Genomic DNA, 11,001 nt, shown 5'->3' on the forward strand with positions numbered 1-11,001 from the left:
TAAAGGTTCTGCACAGGTTCTACATCGACCTCCTGGAAACTCTCAGGGAAATTTCTGGAGATTAAAACTGTGACTTTTAGAGAACCTTCAGGGAATGTTTCCTAAAAATCTCTGAAGGTTGATTTCTGGGAACTATTAGGGAAGGGAATGTGCTTTAAATGTTCCCTGGAGATTATCCACAACTTTCCCAGTGTAACCTTCAGAAAGTGATTCTCTGACCCATTTTCCAGCCTTTACAGGACATGAGGGGAAACCTTCCCAAAGGTTCCCTGGATGGTGCAACTTTCAAAGTGTACCTGTTAGAAAACCTTCAAGGAACACCCTCTGAGGTTCCCTTGTGTTTTAACCTTCTAGGAATGAACCCTAAAGGTTCCCTTAAGGCTACACCGTGATCACATTTAGGAAACTTTCCCTGAAGGATTCAGATGTTTAGAGAACCTTCCGGAAATACTTCCCAAAGGTTTTCAGAAGGTTCATTTCAACGTTTTTTGGGAACTAACGAGCAATGTTCCCTGAGTGTTAATTCCAGGAATGTCCTAATAAAGTTCTCTATTGGACATGCGGCTGGAGAACAGATCTTTCACAATGCAAACTGCGGAGAATATCCAGTTCTCTAAAGGTTTTCTACAGCTTTTACCATGAAAGCTGTAGAAAACCCGGAGTATTGTTCATGAACGATTACCTGAGGACTGCCAGGTAATCTTTTAACAATGCAACATTTAGAGAGTCTTTTGTGAACATTACCTGAGAGCTCTTTAAAGGATAAGTGCAACAATGACAATGTGCTGATTCAAGAACTTCAAGGGTTGTTCTCCAGGTTTCTTAGGACATATCTATCTTAAGGGGTCGTTCCCTGCAACTTTAGGGATGTAACATATGCCTTCAAGGAACACTTAAATGCCCCATCAACATCTTCCACAATGTGACATGGACATTCAGCAGATGTACCCTAAATGTAACAGCTAGGGGACGTTCAGGGAACGTCCCTTAAAGGTTCTCTTGATGTTTATTTAAAAACTGGCAGTGCAGCCTTTTGTAAACAACCAAGAAATATACTTTAAAGGCTCCTTTTGGCATCTATTGTTTGAGCATTCTACAGTCTTTAAGGCTTCAATTAGCTCCACTGAACTTATTACAGTAAATTTAGTTGCATCGTTTAGCGAATCTTCCTGTGACCCCGTCTAAAGGTCGATAAAATGGTTCTTTAGTCCTACAACAAACACTGCAAGATCATTTCTCAATGTTCCACCAACCTTGAGCTTGAACGTTATCTAATGTTCTCACTTTGTTCATCGGGTGTTGTTGAGATGTAAGCATTTGTAAGCAGATCACAAACAGAGCTCCAGCTTTTAAAAAGTACGCATGTTGGTGGACTCTACCTGATGACTTTGCTGCAGGGTCCGGGCCACCGGCAGGCCTGCATCACCCTCTGCACTGAGGTTTCAGTCCCATTGTGCACTTTGCAGGGCACTGTCCTGGAAGCAGTGTACTGACACCAGTTCCTAAAACGCAAAAGCAAGAGCGATGCAATTCTTACTGATAACCGCTGGAAGACAAAACAACAACAACAACAACAAAACAACACAGACGGAGAGGGAAAAGATGCTGCGACGCGCGTAAAACTGCAGCCAACCCTCCGGAGCGGGCGCACCTAAGCGAGGACGCGGCTCCCGGCGGACCCGCGCTGCTGCCCTGTTCGGAGTGGACGCGCTGCCGCTGCAGGGTGATCCCCGGGAAGCGATAAACAAACCCGGTTCCAAGTGAGGGAGGCAACAAGCCCATCCACACGCAGAGCGCGCAGAGGTAACCCAGAGCCATCTTCTTTCTTTGAAATGATCCCCGACGGAGATATCCCGCAGAAACAGCACTGCGCTTTTCAAGCGAATCCCGTTACAGTTTTGAAATGGAAACAGGAAACCCCTACAGAGCTCCCGATGAAACCATCAGAAGGAGTTTACCATCTCCTCTTCCCGATTTAAAAAAAAAAAAAAAAAAGAAAAGAAAAAAAAACAAGCGTGCCCCCCCTTCAAGAGGACGGTATGAATGACACACAGCCTCTTCCTATAGAATAACTGGGCTCTCTGACGTTTGACATGGTGCCGAGAACCGAGGAGTCAAATATCCAGAGAGCGAATTAAAAAAAAAAAAAGAAAGAAAAGAAAAAGCGCGCCGAAGCTGGAGAAGTGCGTCAAAAGCGCATCTGGTCTCCATTGAAAACCCAAAGCTCCCGAGGCTGACGCGGGATAATTTAAAAAGAGTATCACGTTTGGTATGACATTTAACAATAAGTTTACCTTCATTATAATACTGAAGGTAAACGTATTGTTAAATACGTTTACCTTCTGAGTTTGCCTGTCTGAGTATGACTTGATAAGGTGTTACAGACAGGATGTTGCAAGTAGAGGGAAATATCTTTTAAAAAAGAGAATTTTGAAAGAAAAAATAATTCAGAAAAAAAACTCAAAATTTTGAGGAAAATTTGATTTAAAAAAAGTGGCCCCATATCTTCCACACTGTGCAATTAATTTTTTGGGGAAAAAATGTTTTTTAGGAATAGTATTTCATGTCATTCGATCAAATGCTGGAGGTTAGTTTATGATAGAAATGAGCTACATTAATAAGTTAGTAAATAAGTTCATAGTGATCGCCTGGCTAAATACACGCTGAAATGGGTTAAAGTGTTGGAGTTTGACATTAAATCAGAGTGTGACATGTGTGATGTAAACGATCTGTGGCACGTCATATTTGCGGAAACATGATCGAGTGAGCGCTCTTAGCAGCAGCACGCTATCTTTGTCGAATGTTTCCTCGGTAACCTTGTCAACCAGAATTCAGTCATTTAGGAGAAAGTAAACGACTCTTGAACATCCTAATGTACTTTATACTCTTTGTACTTGGAAAAACATTCGTCTTTGCAGGTTTTTACGGCATTTGGGAGACAGTTAGACATGTGATGTTTTTTAATGACATAATAAAATGCAGAGAAATGTCATCTTTGAGTGTAGCATTATTATATATGTATCCATTAGCTAGTAATGTATGTTTTCTCTGTAAATCTTTTTGAGTGTAGCATTAAGATGAGCGTATTAATTATTTTCCCTTCTATTGCATTTCAGTTTTTAAAAAAATCCCTTTAAAAATATATATATATTGTTAATAAAAGTGCCTTTCTCTAGTTGTTTCCTGGCTAACACATGAAGTCACCTAGTGTGAGTATTTTATCCTGTTTTAACATATGCCGTATCTCTAGGTATTAGTTTCACGAGTTTTCTTCCACCTAAATCTCTTATTTTGTAATTATGTTAATTGTTTGTTGTTTTCGTTTTCGCATCCATGTTGTGATTAGCTACTCATTACTTGAGTGACCTATTTATGTCTCACTCTTACTTGAGTAATGTCTTGGACAGTAATCTTCTTCTTGTTTTAATTTTACTAAAACAGAAAAATAACCCAATACAATATGTGGGTACACTTACACCCAGCTCCGCGGCGCCCCCTGGTGGCCCTTTTCCTCTCCCTGCAGCCTCCAAAAGGAGACGTGTCCCACCTCGGATTAGCTTGAACGGTTCTCGCCGAAACATGGCCACGGACCCTGAGCGAGCGGAAGCGGAGATGACAGAGAACCCGTTGGAGCCGTACATCGAGTCCTTTCGGCAGCAGCTGGAGGAGCAGGACCCCGTGGTTCTGGTCGGACTGGTCGTGGCTCTGGCGGTGGTTATCATCACCTGCGGTAGGAACGTGCAGCCCGCGTTAGCTTTGTTAGCTTAGCAGGCTAGCTTTAGCATGTAGCTTAGCGAGTGGAAATCCCACTCAGGCAAATGTAAAGCTGTCTTCTCAGCAACAACTTCTACTGTATCTTCAGCATTTTAAACACTGTTTGAAACTGTTAGCTTATTGTTTTAACAAGCACGAGCCAGGAAGTCATTCAAACGGCTGCTTTCGCTCACTGACTACCAAACTCAAGTTCATTTTCTGATTCATTTCAGTGTTCTTGAAGTACTTTTTAACCAGCAAGACAGTCCGGAGCGCCGTGCTGCTGGTGGGACTGTGTGACTCTGGGAAAACCCTTCTGTTTATCCGGGTGAGCTTTGCTCTCAGGAGGACTCCAGGAGTGTTGGGGGCTCCTTTGTTTTAAACCGTGTCATCTTTATGTCTCTCCAGCTGCTGTCAGGGAAGTTCAAGCGCACCCAGACCTCCATCACAGACAGCAGCGCCCCGTACAAAGCTAAAAACGACAGAGTAAGTCACAGACTGCTGCAGCAGTGCCTTCCATGAACGTTAATGTCATTAGAGTAATGAAAGCCTCTTATGTTATTGAGGGTATGAGAGTAAAAGGGGCAAAAATGCACACCACACTTTTGAGATTTCTGGCTCTTCAAACGTTTCGAAAACCACACATCCTCTCCGCCCTGAATTTGTAGTTGAGAAGTGCTCTGTGTTGGCCAACTTGGAGTTGGTGGTTGTAACATCACCAGATGTGAAAACATTGAAGTGGTGTGATTTGTTTTTACTTTCTTAATTCGCTGCTTTGTTGTCGTTGTGTGTTGACAGTGATCCACAGTTTTCCTCCTTCCTTTCAGAGCTGCACCTGGACTCTGATAGACCTCCCGGGACATGACAGTCTGCGCTCTCAGTACCTGGAGAAGTTCAAGTCTGCAGCCAGGTGAGAGCCCCGTGTGTGGCTACGTCTTCACACTTTCCTCCTTATGTTGTTGGGATCATGAAAAATGAGTTAGGCCTGTCCAAAGCATTACAGTTTCTAAAATATGCCAATTTTTGTTAATTGAATTTTTAATTTCAAATCCTGCTGTGATCACCACTGGATTAACTCGCCCGTTGTCTGTCCAGAGCCATCGTGTTTGTGGTGGACAGCGCCATCTTCCAGAAGGAGGTCAGAGACGTGGCCGAGTTCCTCTACATGTTGTTGACGGACCCGGTGGTCTACAGAATCGCTCCAACTCTGCTGGTGGTGTGCAACAAACAAGGTGACAACACTTTTTTTTCTTCTTTTTTTTAACCAGTAAACTCAACCACAAAATATCACACAAATATATTTGTGTGATATTTTGTTCTGCACTATCTATCTGTCACAGAGTGACCTCATTTAATTCTCTCTTCTTCTGCGTAGATGTTGCGATGGCAAAATCTGCCAAACTGATTCAGCAGCAGCTGGAGAAGGAACTGTAAGTGTCTGAAATTAAAAAATTTTCAAAGGTTCAAACCATTAACTTTGAACCTACTTGCTAGTGACGCATTAACCTGCTTTTACAAATTCACAATGTCTGCATTGACGCCAGCTAGTATTCACCTTGCTTCATCCTAATTTCTGTATATAAATAAGACGTAACTAAGGTAATGCCACAAGTATTAGTTCAAGTTTCTCAATCACTAAAACAGGCTTTTGCACAAAAAAAAACAATTCAGTCGGGAAAACTCAAGGAGTCGAGGCTCAGTGAAAGGAACTCCTTACATTTCCATTTACTAACACCTTCTGGACAATTCCCTGTTTCCTACCCTGCGCTGCCGTTTTGTTGATACTTTCTCCTTGATCCAACCTGACTTTGCACCACTTGCTCAGGTCAAAGTCCATAAAGACATGGATGATCAAGTTTGACAATAAGGAACTAAACACAGAGTCCTGGCCTCGTGAATTACAGCAGACTTCCAATCAGGGCTTTCTTGTCCAACGTCAGTGTCTGACCTCAGGAATGAAAGAATGGCAAAATATTCCCGCAAACACACCTAACCCTTGTGGAAAGCCTTCCCAAATGTCATCACAGCTGCAAAGGGTGGGGCAGCTTTATATTAAAGCCTATGGATTAGGAATGGGATGAAGACAGACACGTTTTGCAATATGAAATGGGTCGATGTCCAGGTCTATGCTAGAATTTGACAACCTGTGAATGAATCGCAGACGTTCCACTTTAAACTCAAACCAAAGAGGAATTTTATCAATAAATACCGCCGATTTCCCCGCAGGAACACCTTGAGGGTGACCCACTCGGCAGCTCTGAGCGCCCAGGATGGCTCCGTCGGCGGCAGCGTGTATCTGGGGAAAAAAGGCAAGGATTTCGAGTTCAGCCAGCTGCCCATGAAGGTGGAGTTCCTGGAGAGCAGCGCCCGCGGCAGCAAGGGTAAAGACGGGGACGCTGACATCGAGAGCCTGGAGAAGAGCCTGGCTAACCTGTAAACGCCGCAGCTCAACTCACTGGACGCACTTATGCCTCAACAGGCACAAACCTCGGACGGGGAGCGTCTGCCGTCCTCCTCAATAATCAGAGGAGGGGAGGCGAGACGCTCCTCTGGCTCGGTGCAACCTCAGCCTCTTAACTCCATTTAAACATCTGCACCACAACAAAGATTTTCAAAAGTGGGAAATCACGAGTTTAACAAGACAATTGGATAATTATGGACATTGTGGTTCCTCTGATCCGGCTTGTTCAGCGCAAAGTTTTGGTTCGCTTCTTTGTGACATCTGTAAGGACAGACTTTTTGCTGTTGTGTGGCTGCCGTTATTAAAGAGAAAAGCTGTAAACTGCCTTGTGAAAAATAGACGGGTGTGCATTGCGTTTCTTCTTTAACTTGGATTGTTTGCCTTCTTTCTTTCCTCGTCGTCCTTATTTTCAATCTGACATGTTTTGCAAAAGAAATGGCTCAGTTGTTTGAATGTTTTAAATGAATATATGCGTTTACTGTCATTTTGCTTTAGTAAAAAAAACCTTTTGTTTGAATGAAACGTGTGAAAAACATTCTGTGTGGTTTTGTAAATTGGTAAAGGAAAATAAAGGGGAAGTTTTGAATGGAGTCTGTGATGGTGGGACTGTTTCTCACTGTCAACATGAAGAGTCATGAAGTCAAGTGGCCTGAAAACAAAGAGGAGAGTCATCAGCAGCTCTAAAACATAATTTTAAAGTTCCCTCCTGCTATCAAAATAAAATAAGTAAAATTTTTCTAACTCTCTGAAACCCACCTGTAGTCTTAAGAGACACTGTCCTCTGGACTCTACATGTTTTTTTTTTACCCTGTATATAGTTCGCACCTTTGAGGTGCGGACTTTTGTGTGTGGTTTCGGGAACTGACGGTCTGACAGGACAAGTCCCTGCTTCTCCAGTCTGTCTGTCTTCTGAGCGTCGCACTGAGACCGCAGAAGGGTTAAAAGTAGCCAAAGCTAAATTTATTTTTACAGCCTTCTCACAGGGAGTGCAATATGTGAAGAGGAATATATGTGTATATATATATAAAACAACCATTAACATAGAAAAGTGCTGCTTTGAATCAAACATTATCTGGAACATCTTTTTTTTCCTGCCTTCATTTTAGCATCTGGTGTTAGTTTTTATTTCTCCCTGTAAAAAGCAGCTGCAGAAAACGTTTAATGCAAATTTCTCTAGTCAGATGTGGCCGTTTTACAGTCAATAAAACCATTTTTAAGTAGTTTATTTCAAAGGAGCCCACACACATGCAAAAAAGCATAACGCATATTGAAACCATATATAAATGTTTGCATCTAGTTTTAAAGACACAGAAACAAATGAAGAGCGACCAGAAAGTCAAATAAAATTTGGAGAAAAAAAACAACAAAACTAATGACCAAATAAAATGTTAATTTCTTTTTTCAACAGAAGAAAAAGACAGAGGGTAAACGGTCAGATTGGTGCTCTGATCTGCAACTATCACGCTTGGTTCTCCTTTCAGCACAGCGGGGCACAGCCAGTTCACCTTGTCCCCGTGTCTGATGCGCAGTTTGGGTCCAGACGTCGTCTCCTCCTCCGTCGGCGACTCCTGGTCCTTCGCAGCTGCTTCGTCCTCCTCGTCTGCCTTCTGCTTCGATTTCTCCTGAGCCTGCTCTCTTCTCCTCCTGCTGCTCTTACCTTTGCGGCGCTGAGGCGCCGCCGTTTGTGTTTTTCCCTCTGGATTCACCACCGGGTGCTTGCTGAGGTCCCAGAGGGCCACGAGGCCGTCGTTCCCCCCGGTGACCATCCAGTGAGGGTGGGAGAGGAAGCTGATGAAATGGGCCTGGGAGGCTCCCTGAGTGTGAGCCTCAATGGCTCCCTGCTGCTCCAGCTTGGACCCGCCGCCGATCCGCATCAAGTGGACCCGGCCGTCCTCGGCGGCGCAGCCCAATACGTTGCCGCAGCCCGACACCGAAACGCAGTGAGCCAGGGGGGGGTTGAAGAGCTGGCCCGGCCGCTGCTGGTGGTGGTCGCCCGCTTCTTCTGCCGCGTCCTGCAGGTTGAGAGTCCACAGTGGGCGGGTCTTCTGCAGACCCCACAGAATCACCTGGAGCAGCAAAGCAGGCAGATATCGCAACGAAAGGCCGATCATTAGAGCGTTATCAAAGTGTCTATTGCTCCTGATTACGCCACATTATAACAAACTTCCATATGTTGTAAATTATCTCGCATTGTCAACTTACACCAGGTCTGCGTGATAAATCGATTTTACAGATTAATCAAATTCTCTGTTTTTGAATATTTAACTTTTGGAAAATCTGACATTTTCGTGGGTTTCCAGAGTGCGGGTTTCAACGAGCATCTTTTACAGCTTCTATTTATTTTGACTTTGAATTCAGATCAAGTCACAGAAGAAATTATCAAACTAAAAGCCTGTTTTTTTTTTAAATGTATTTTCTAAATTTTTTTAAGGGAAAAAAAAACTGAAATCAAAAATCTAATTTGGTATAAACACATCAGAAATTGTATTTTCAAGCAATAACCAAGAGGAAGAAGAGCTTTATTAATGAAGCAATGATATAAAATGATCATTTTATGTATACATGGTTTGGAGACAAATCTGAAACCTATAGCTATATTTGCATCAAACTCACTTTTACCTTGATGCCCTTAAGTAAAACCCGGTGAATCTAATTCACCTGATTGTATTAAATGAAGTCCACCTGTGTGTAATTAAATCTCAATATAAATCCAGTTGTTCTCTGAATTCCTCTGACGTTTGTTAGAGAAAGTTACAGTTTTGAGAAAGCCGTTTTTCTAAAAAGTCTTGAACACCTCAGACTGTTTTCCTTCCACCTTGCAATCATGTGCTCGATCAAACACATTAAAATGTGAAAAGGTCACACGGTATAAACTAGGTGACATTCACTCACCTGCATGTCCAGGCCCACAGAGACCAGGTTATTGGGTCTGTGAGGTCGGAAAGCCACAGAGGAGCAGATGTTTGTGTGTCTGCGGAGACTCCGGCACACTTTCCCACCTGGAATCTCGAGTATCCTCACCGCCCCAGAGTCGTCGGCCACAGCCACGTTTGAGCCAGTCTCGTTCAGAGCCACAGCATTGATCTCCTCCTCCCCCGCACCGCGGAAATCCTCCACCGGGCCCCTCAGGTTCCGGGGGTCGAGCACGCTCACCCCGTCTCCGTGCGACACGTACAGGTGGGCGGCGGCTGCGGGTGAGAACGCCGCGCTGGTAACGTCCTCCTGTCCGGGGAGAGCCAGACGCCCGACCACGGCGCCCTCTTGAGTCCACACCGTCACCTCTCCGCCCTCGGCACCAGACGCGATCAGGCCCTCTGGGCCCGGAGACGCACCGACACAGAGGATGGAGGAGGAGTGGCCCTCAGACCACAGGCTGCCCATACTGACCACATTCGGGAAGGTAAAAACATGAAATCGCAGTCATTTGTTTTTACATTGCATGCTACATTTAGGCCAAGCAGTTAGACTGGTAACTACATGATATATAAACATGGCCTTAGTAAACATTTTAAATATATCAAGCAGTAATAATATAGGAGTATGATGCCATTAAAATTGAAAGCTCAGTGCAGACAAAATAGTTCAGCTCTGATTTCTCCTTTTCAAATTAAATGTGAGAGTGAAACCTTACCTAGGTGATTTATTAGATTATCTTTCATTTTCTTTTGTAATTATTAATACTTCATGTAAAATAAGTGAAAATGAGAATGTCGCTCTCATGTAGCTTCTGCAATACAGTTCCAAAAATTTGAATGCTCAATAAATATACCTGTTTGTAGTAATGATTTGTGTAAGTATATTTTCACACACAAAAAAATGTATAAGGATGCATTCTGATGAAATAAAATGCAACATAAACCAATGGAAAAACACCAGAGGTTTTTTTCACCATAAAGAGCAAACGGAAGCTATTTATTTGCCATTTTTAGGTTGTTACTTAATTATATGGAACATCATACCATCATGTTACACCTTAATGGATTTATTAACCTACTATAGAGACAGACAGACGGAAAGCCTGTCTCTCTGCCAGGCTTTTTATCCATACAGCCAGACAGACTTAAAGAGAAGCAGCAAAAGTAAATGGATTAGAAGTGCTTGTCAACAACTGATGCTGCCGTCCTGAAATACTGTCTCTGCTGCGTGGACACTGGTAGTCTTCAGTCAGAGGCCTCTTCGGATTCGTTGCAAATCTGACTGCTACCAGAGATCCCACCAGAGGCACTCGGCTACGAGTATTTTTTTAATGGAACTGAATTTACTTTATTATTATAACTTATTATGAGTGTGTTTACTTTGTCGCTGTATTGTTATGTTTCTTTTTTTGGTTGGTCTTGGTGTTATGTTTTACCAAGTGAAGCACTTTGAACTGCCGTGTTGCTTAAATGCACAACGCAAACAAACTTGGCGTGACATTTGTTGAACTGCTACAATAGAAGACATGTTTGACCATGTCCATACCTCACCACAGACCACCATGCCTTCAGGAGATGGCAAAACAAACCGCCTTTAGCTACGAGGCTAACTAGTTAGCCTCGTAGCTAATATGCTGCTTTTTGCCCCAGTTGACTTCGTGACGGCGGTTAAAAACGTACGCACGTAAAGTCTAAAGACAGCAGCGGCTCACGCACGCAACGTGGCATCAGGTTGAGCTTCAGGATGTATGAATTTTACTACCTTGGCGAGGAGAAGTCACAACTTTAGCATGCTACCATGTGAAAGGCTGCGGTCGCTCGTTGGTGACGTCACAGGTAGCGTCAAAACTTGAATCCCTGAGTTTGGACTGC

The 11,001-nt window shown here is 43.4% G+C and overlaps 3 protein-coding genes across 4 annotated transcripts in view; 1 reads left to right on the top strand and 2 right to left on the bottom strand.

The window, feature by feature from the left end:
- Window positions 1-3,564, bottom strand: part of LOC129369921 (collagen alpha-1(XXVI) chain) — a 33,128-nt gene extending 29,564 nt beyond the window's left edge. Inside the window, exons 1-2 of one of the 2 annotated variants that reach the window (XM_055045592.1) lie at window positions 3,477-3,564; window positions 1,380-1,502 (exon numbers count right to left, since the gene is read on the bottom strand). In XM_055045592.1, the coding sequence (XP_054901567.1) occupies window positions 1,380-1,423 (44 nt within the window). In that variant the 5' untranslated portion in view covers window positions 1,424-1,502; window positions 3,477-3,564. Of the gene's footprint in view, window positions 1-1,379; window positions 1,503-1,651; window positions 1,960-3,476 lie in introns of those variants that run through there. The other variant, XM_055045591.1, reaches the window with a different exon arrangement.
- Window positions 3,507-6,804, top strand: srprb (SRP receptor subunit beta). Its single transcript, XM_055045595.1, has 7 exons — window positions 3,507-3,730; window positions 3,987-4,081; window positions 4,162-4,239; window positions 4,581-4,663; window positions 4,849-4,985; window positions 5,129-5,183; window positions 5,980-6,804. Exons 1-7 carry the CDS (start codon window positions 3,580-3,582, stop codon window positions 6,188-6,190), a joined length of 810 nt encoding a protein of 269 aa, XP_054901570.1. The 5' UTR covers window positions 3,507-3,579; the 3' UTR covers window positions 6,191-6,804.
- Window positions 6,805-7,421: 617 nt separating this feature from the next.
- wdr53 (WD repeat domain 53) lies at window positions 7,422-10,977 on the bottom strand. The gene is made up of 3 exons (XM_055045593.1): window positions 10,892-10,977; window positions 9,107-9,596; window positions 7,422-8,280 (listed from the first exon to the last, which is right to left on the bottom strand). Exons 2-3 carry the CDS (start codon window positions 9,593-9,595, stop codon window positions 7,603-7,605), a joined length of 1,167 nt encoding a protein of 388 aa, XP_054901568.1. The 5' UTR covers window position 9,596; window positions 10,892-10,977; the 3' UTR covers window positions 7,422-7,602.
- Window positions 10,978-11,001: the final 24 nt, after the last annotated feature.

Source organism: Poeciliopsis prolifica, unplaced genomic scaffold (genome assembly GCF_027474105.1).
Source record: "Poeciliopsis prolifica strain line A6 unplaced genomic scaffold, Auburn_PproV2 SCAFFOLD022, whole genome shotgun sequence".
In the NCBI taxonomy this organism is placed as follows: domain Eukaryota; kingdom Metazoa; phylum Chordata; class Actinopteri; order Cyprinodontiformes; family Poeciliidae; genus Poeciliopsis; species Poeciliopsis prolifica.

What these genes read in the sequence shown, in the direction of transcription:
- srprb (XM_055045595.1), top strand. Translation starts at nt 3,580, where the DNA reads ATGGCCACGGACCCTGAGCGAGCGGAAGCGGAGATGACAGAGAACCCG. An exon ending in GGTGGTGTGCAACAAACAAG is followed by an intron (nt 4,986 to 5,128) that starts GTGACAACACTT and finishes TCTTCTGCGTAG; the next exon opens with ATGTTGCGATGGCAAAATCT. An exon ending in CAGCAGCTGGAGAAGGAACT is followed by an intron (nt 5,184 to 5,979) that starts GTAAGTGTCTGA and finishes ATTTCCCCGCAG; the next exon opens with GAACACCTTGAGGGTGACCC.
- wdr53 (XM_055045593.1), bottom strand. Translation starts at nt 9,595, where the DNA reads ATGGGCAGCCTGTGGTCTGAGGGCCACTCCTCCTCCATCCTCTGTGTC. An exon ending in CTGTGGGCCTGGACATGCAG is followed by an intron (nt 8,281 to 9,106) that starts GTGAGTGAATGT and finishes TTGCTGCTCCAG; the next exon opens with GTGATTCTGTGGGGTCTGCA.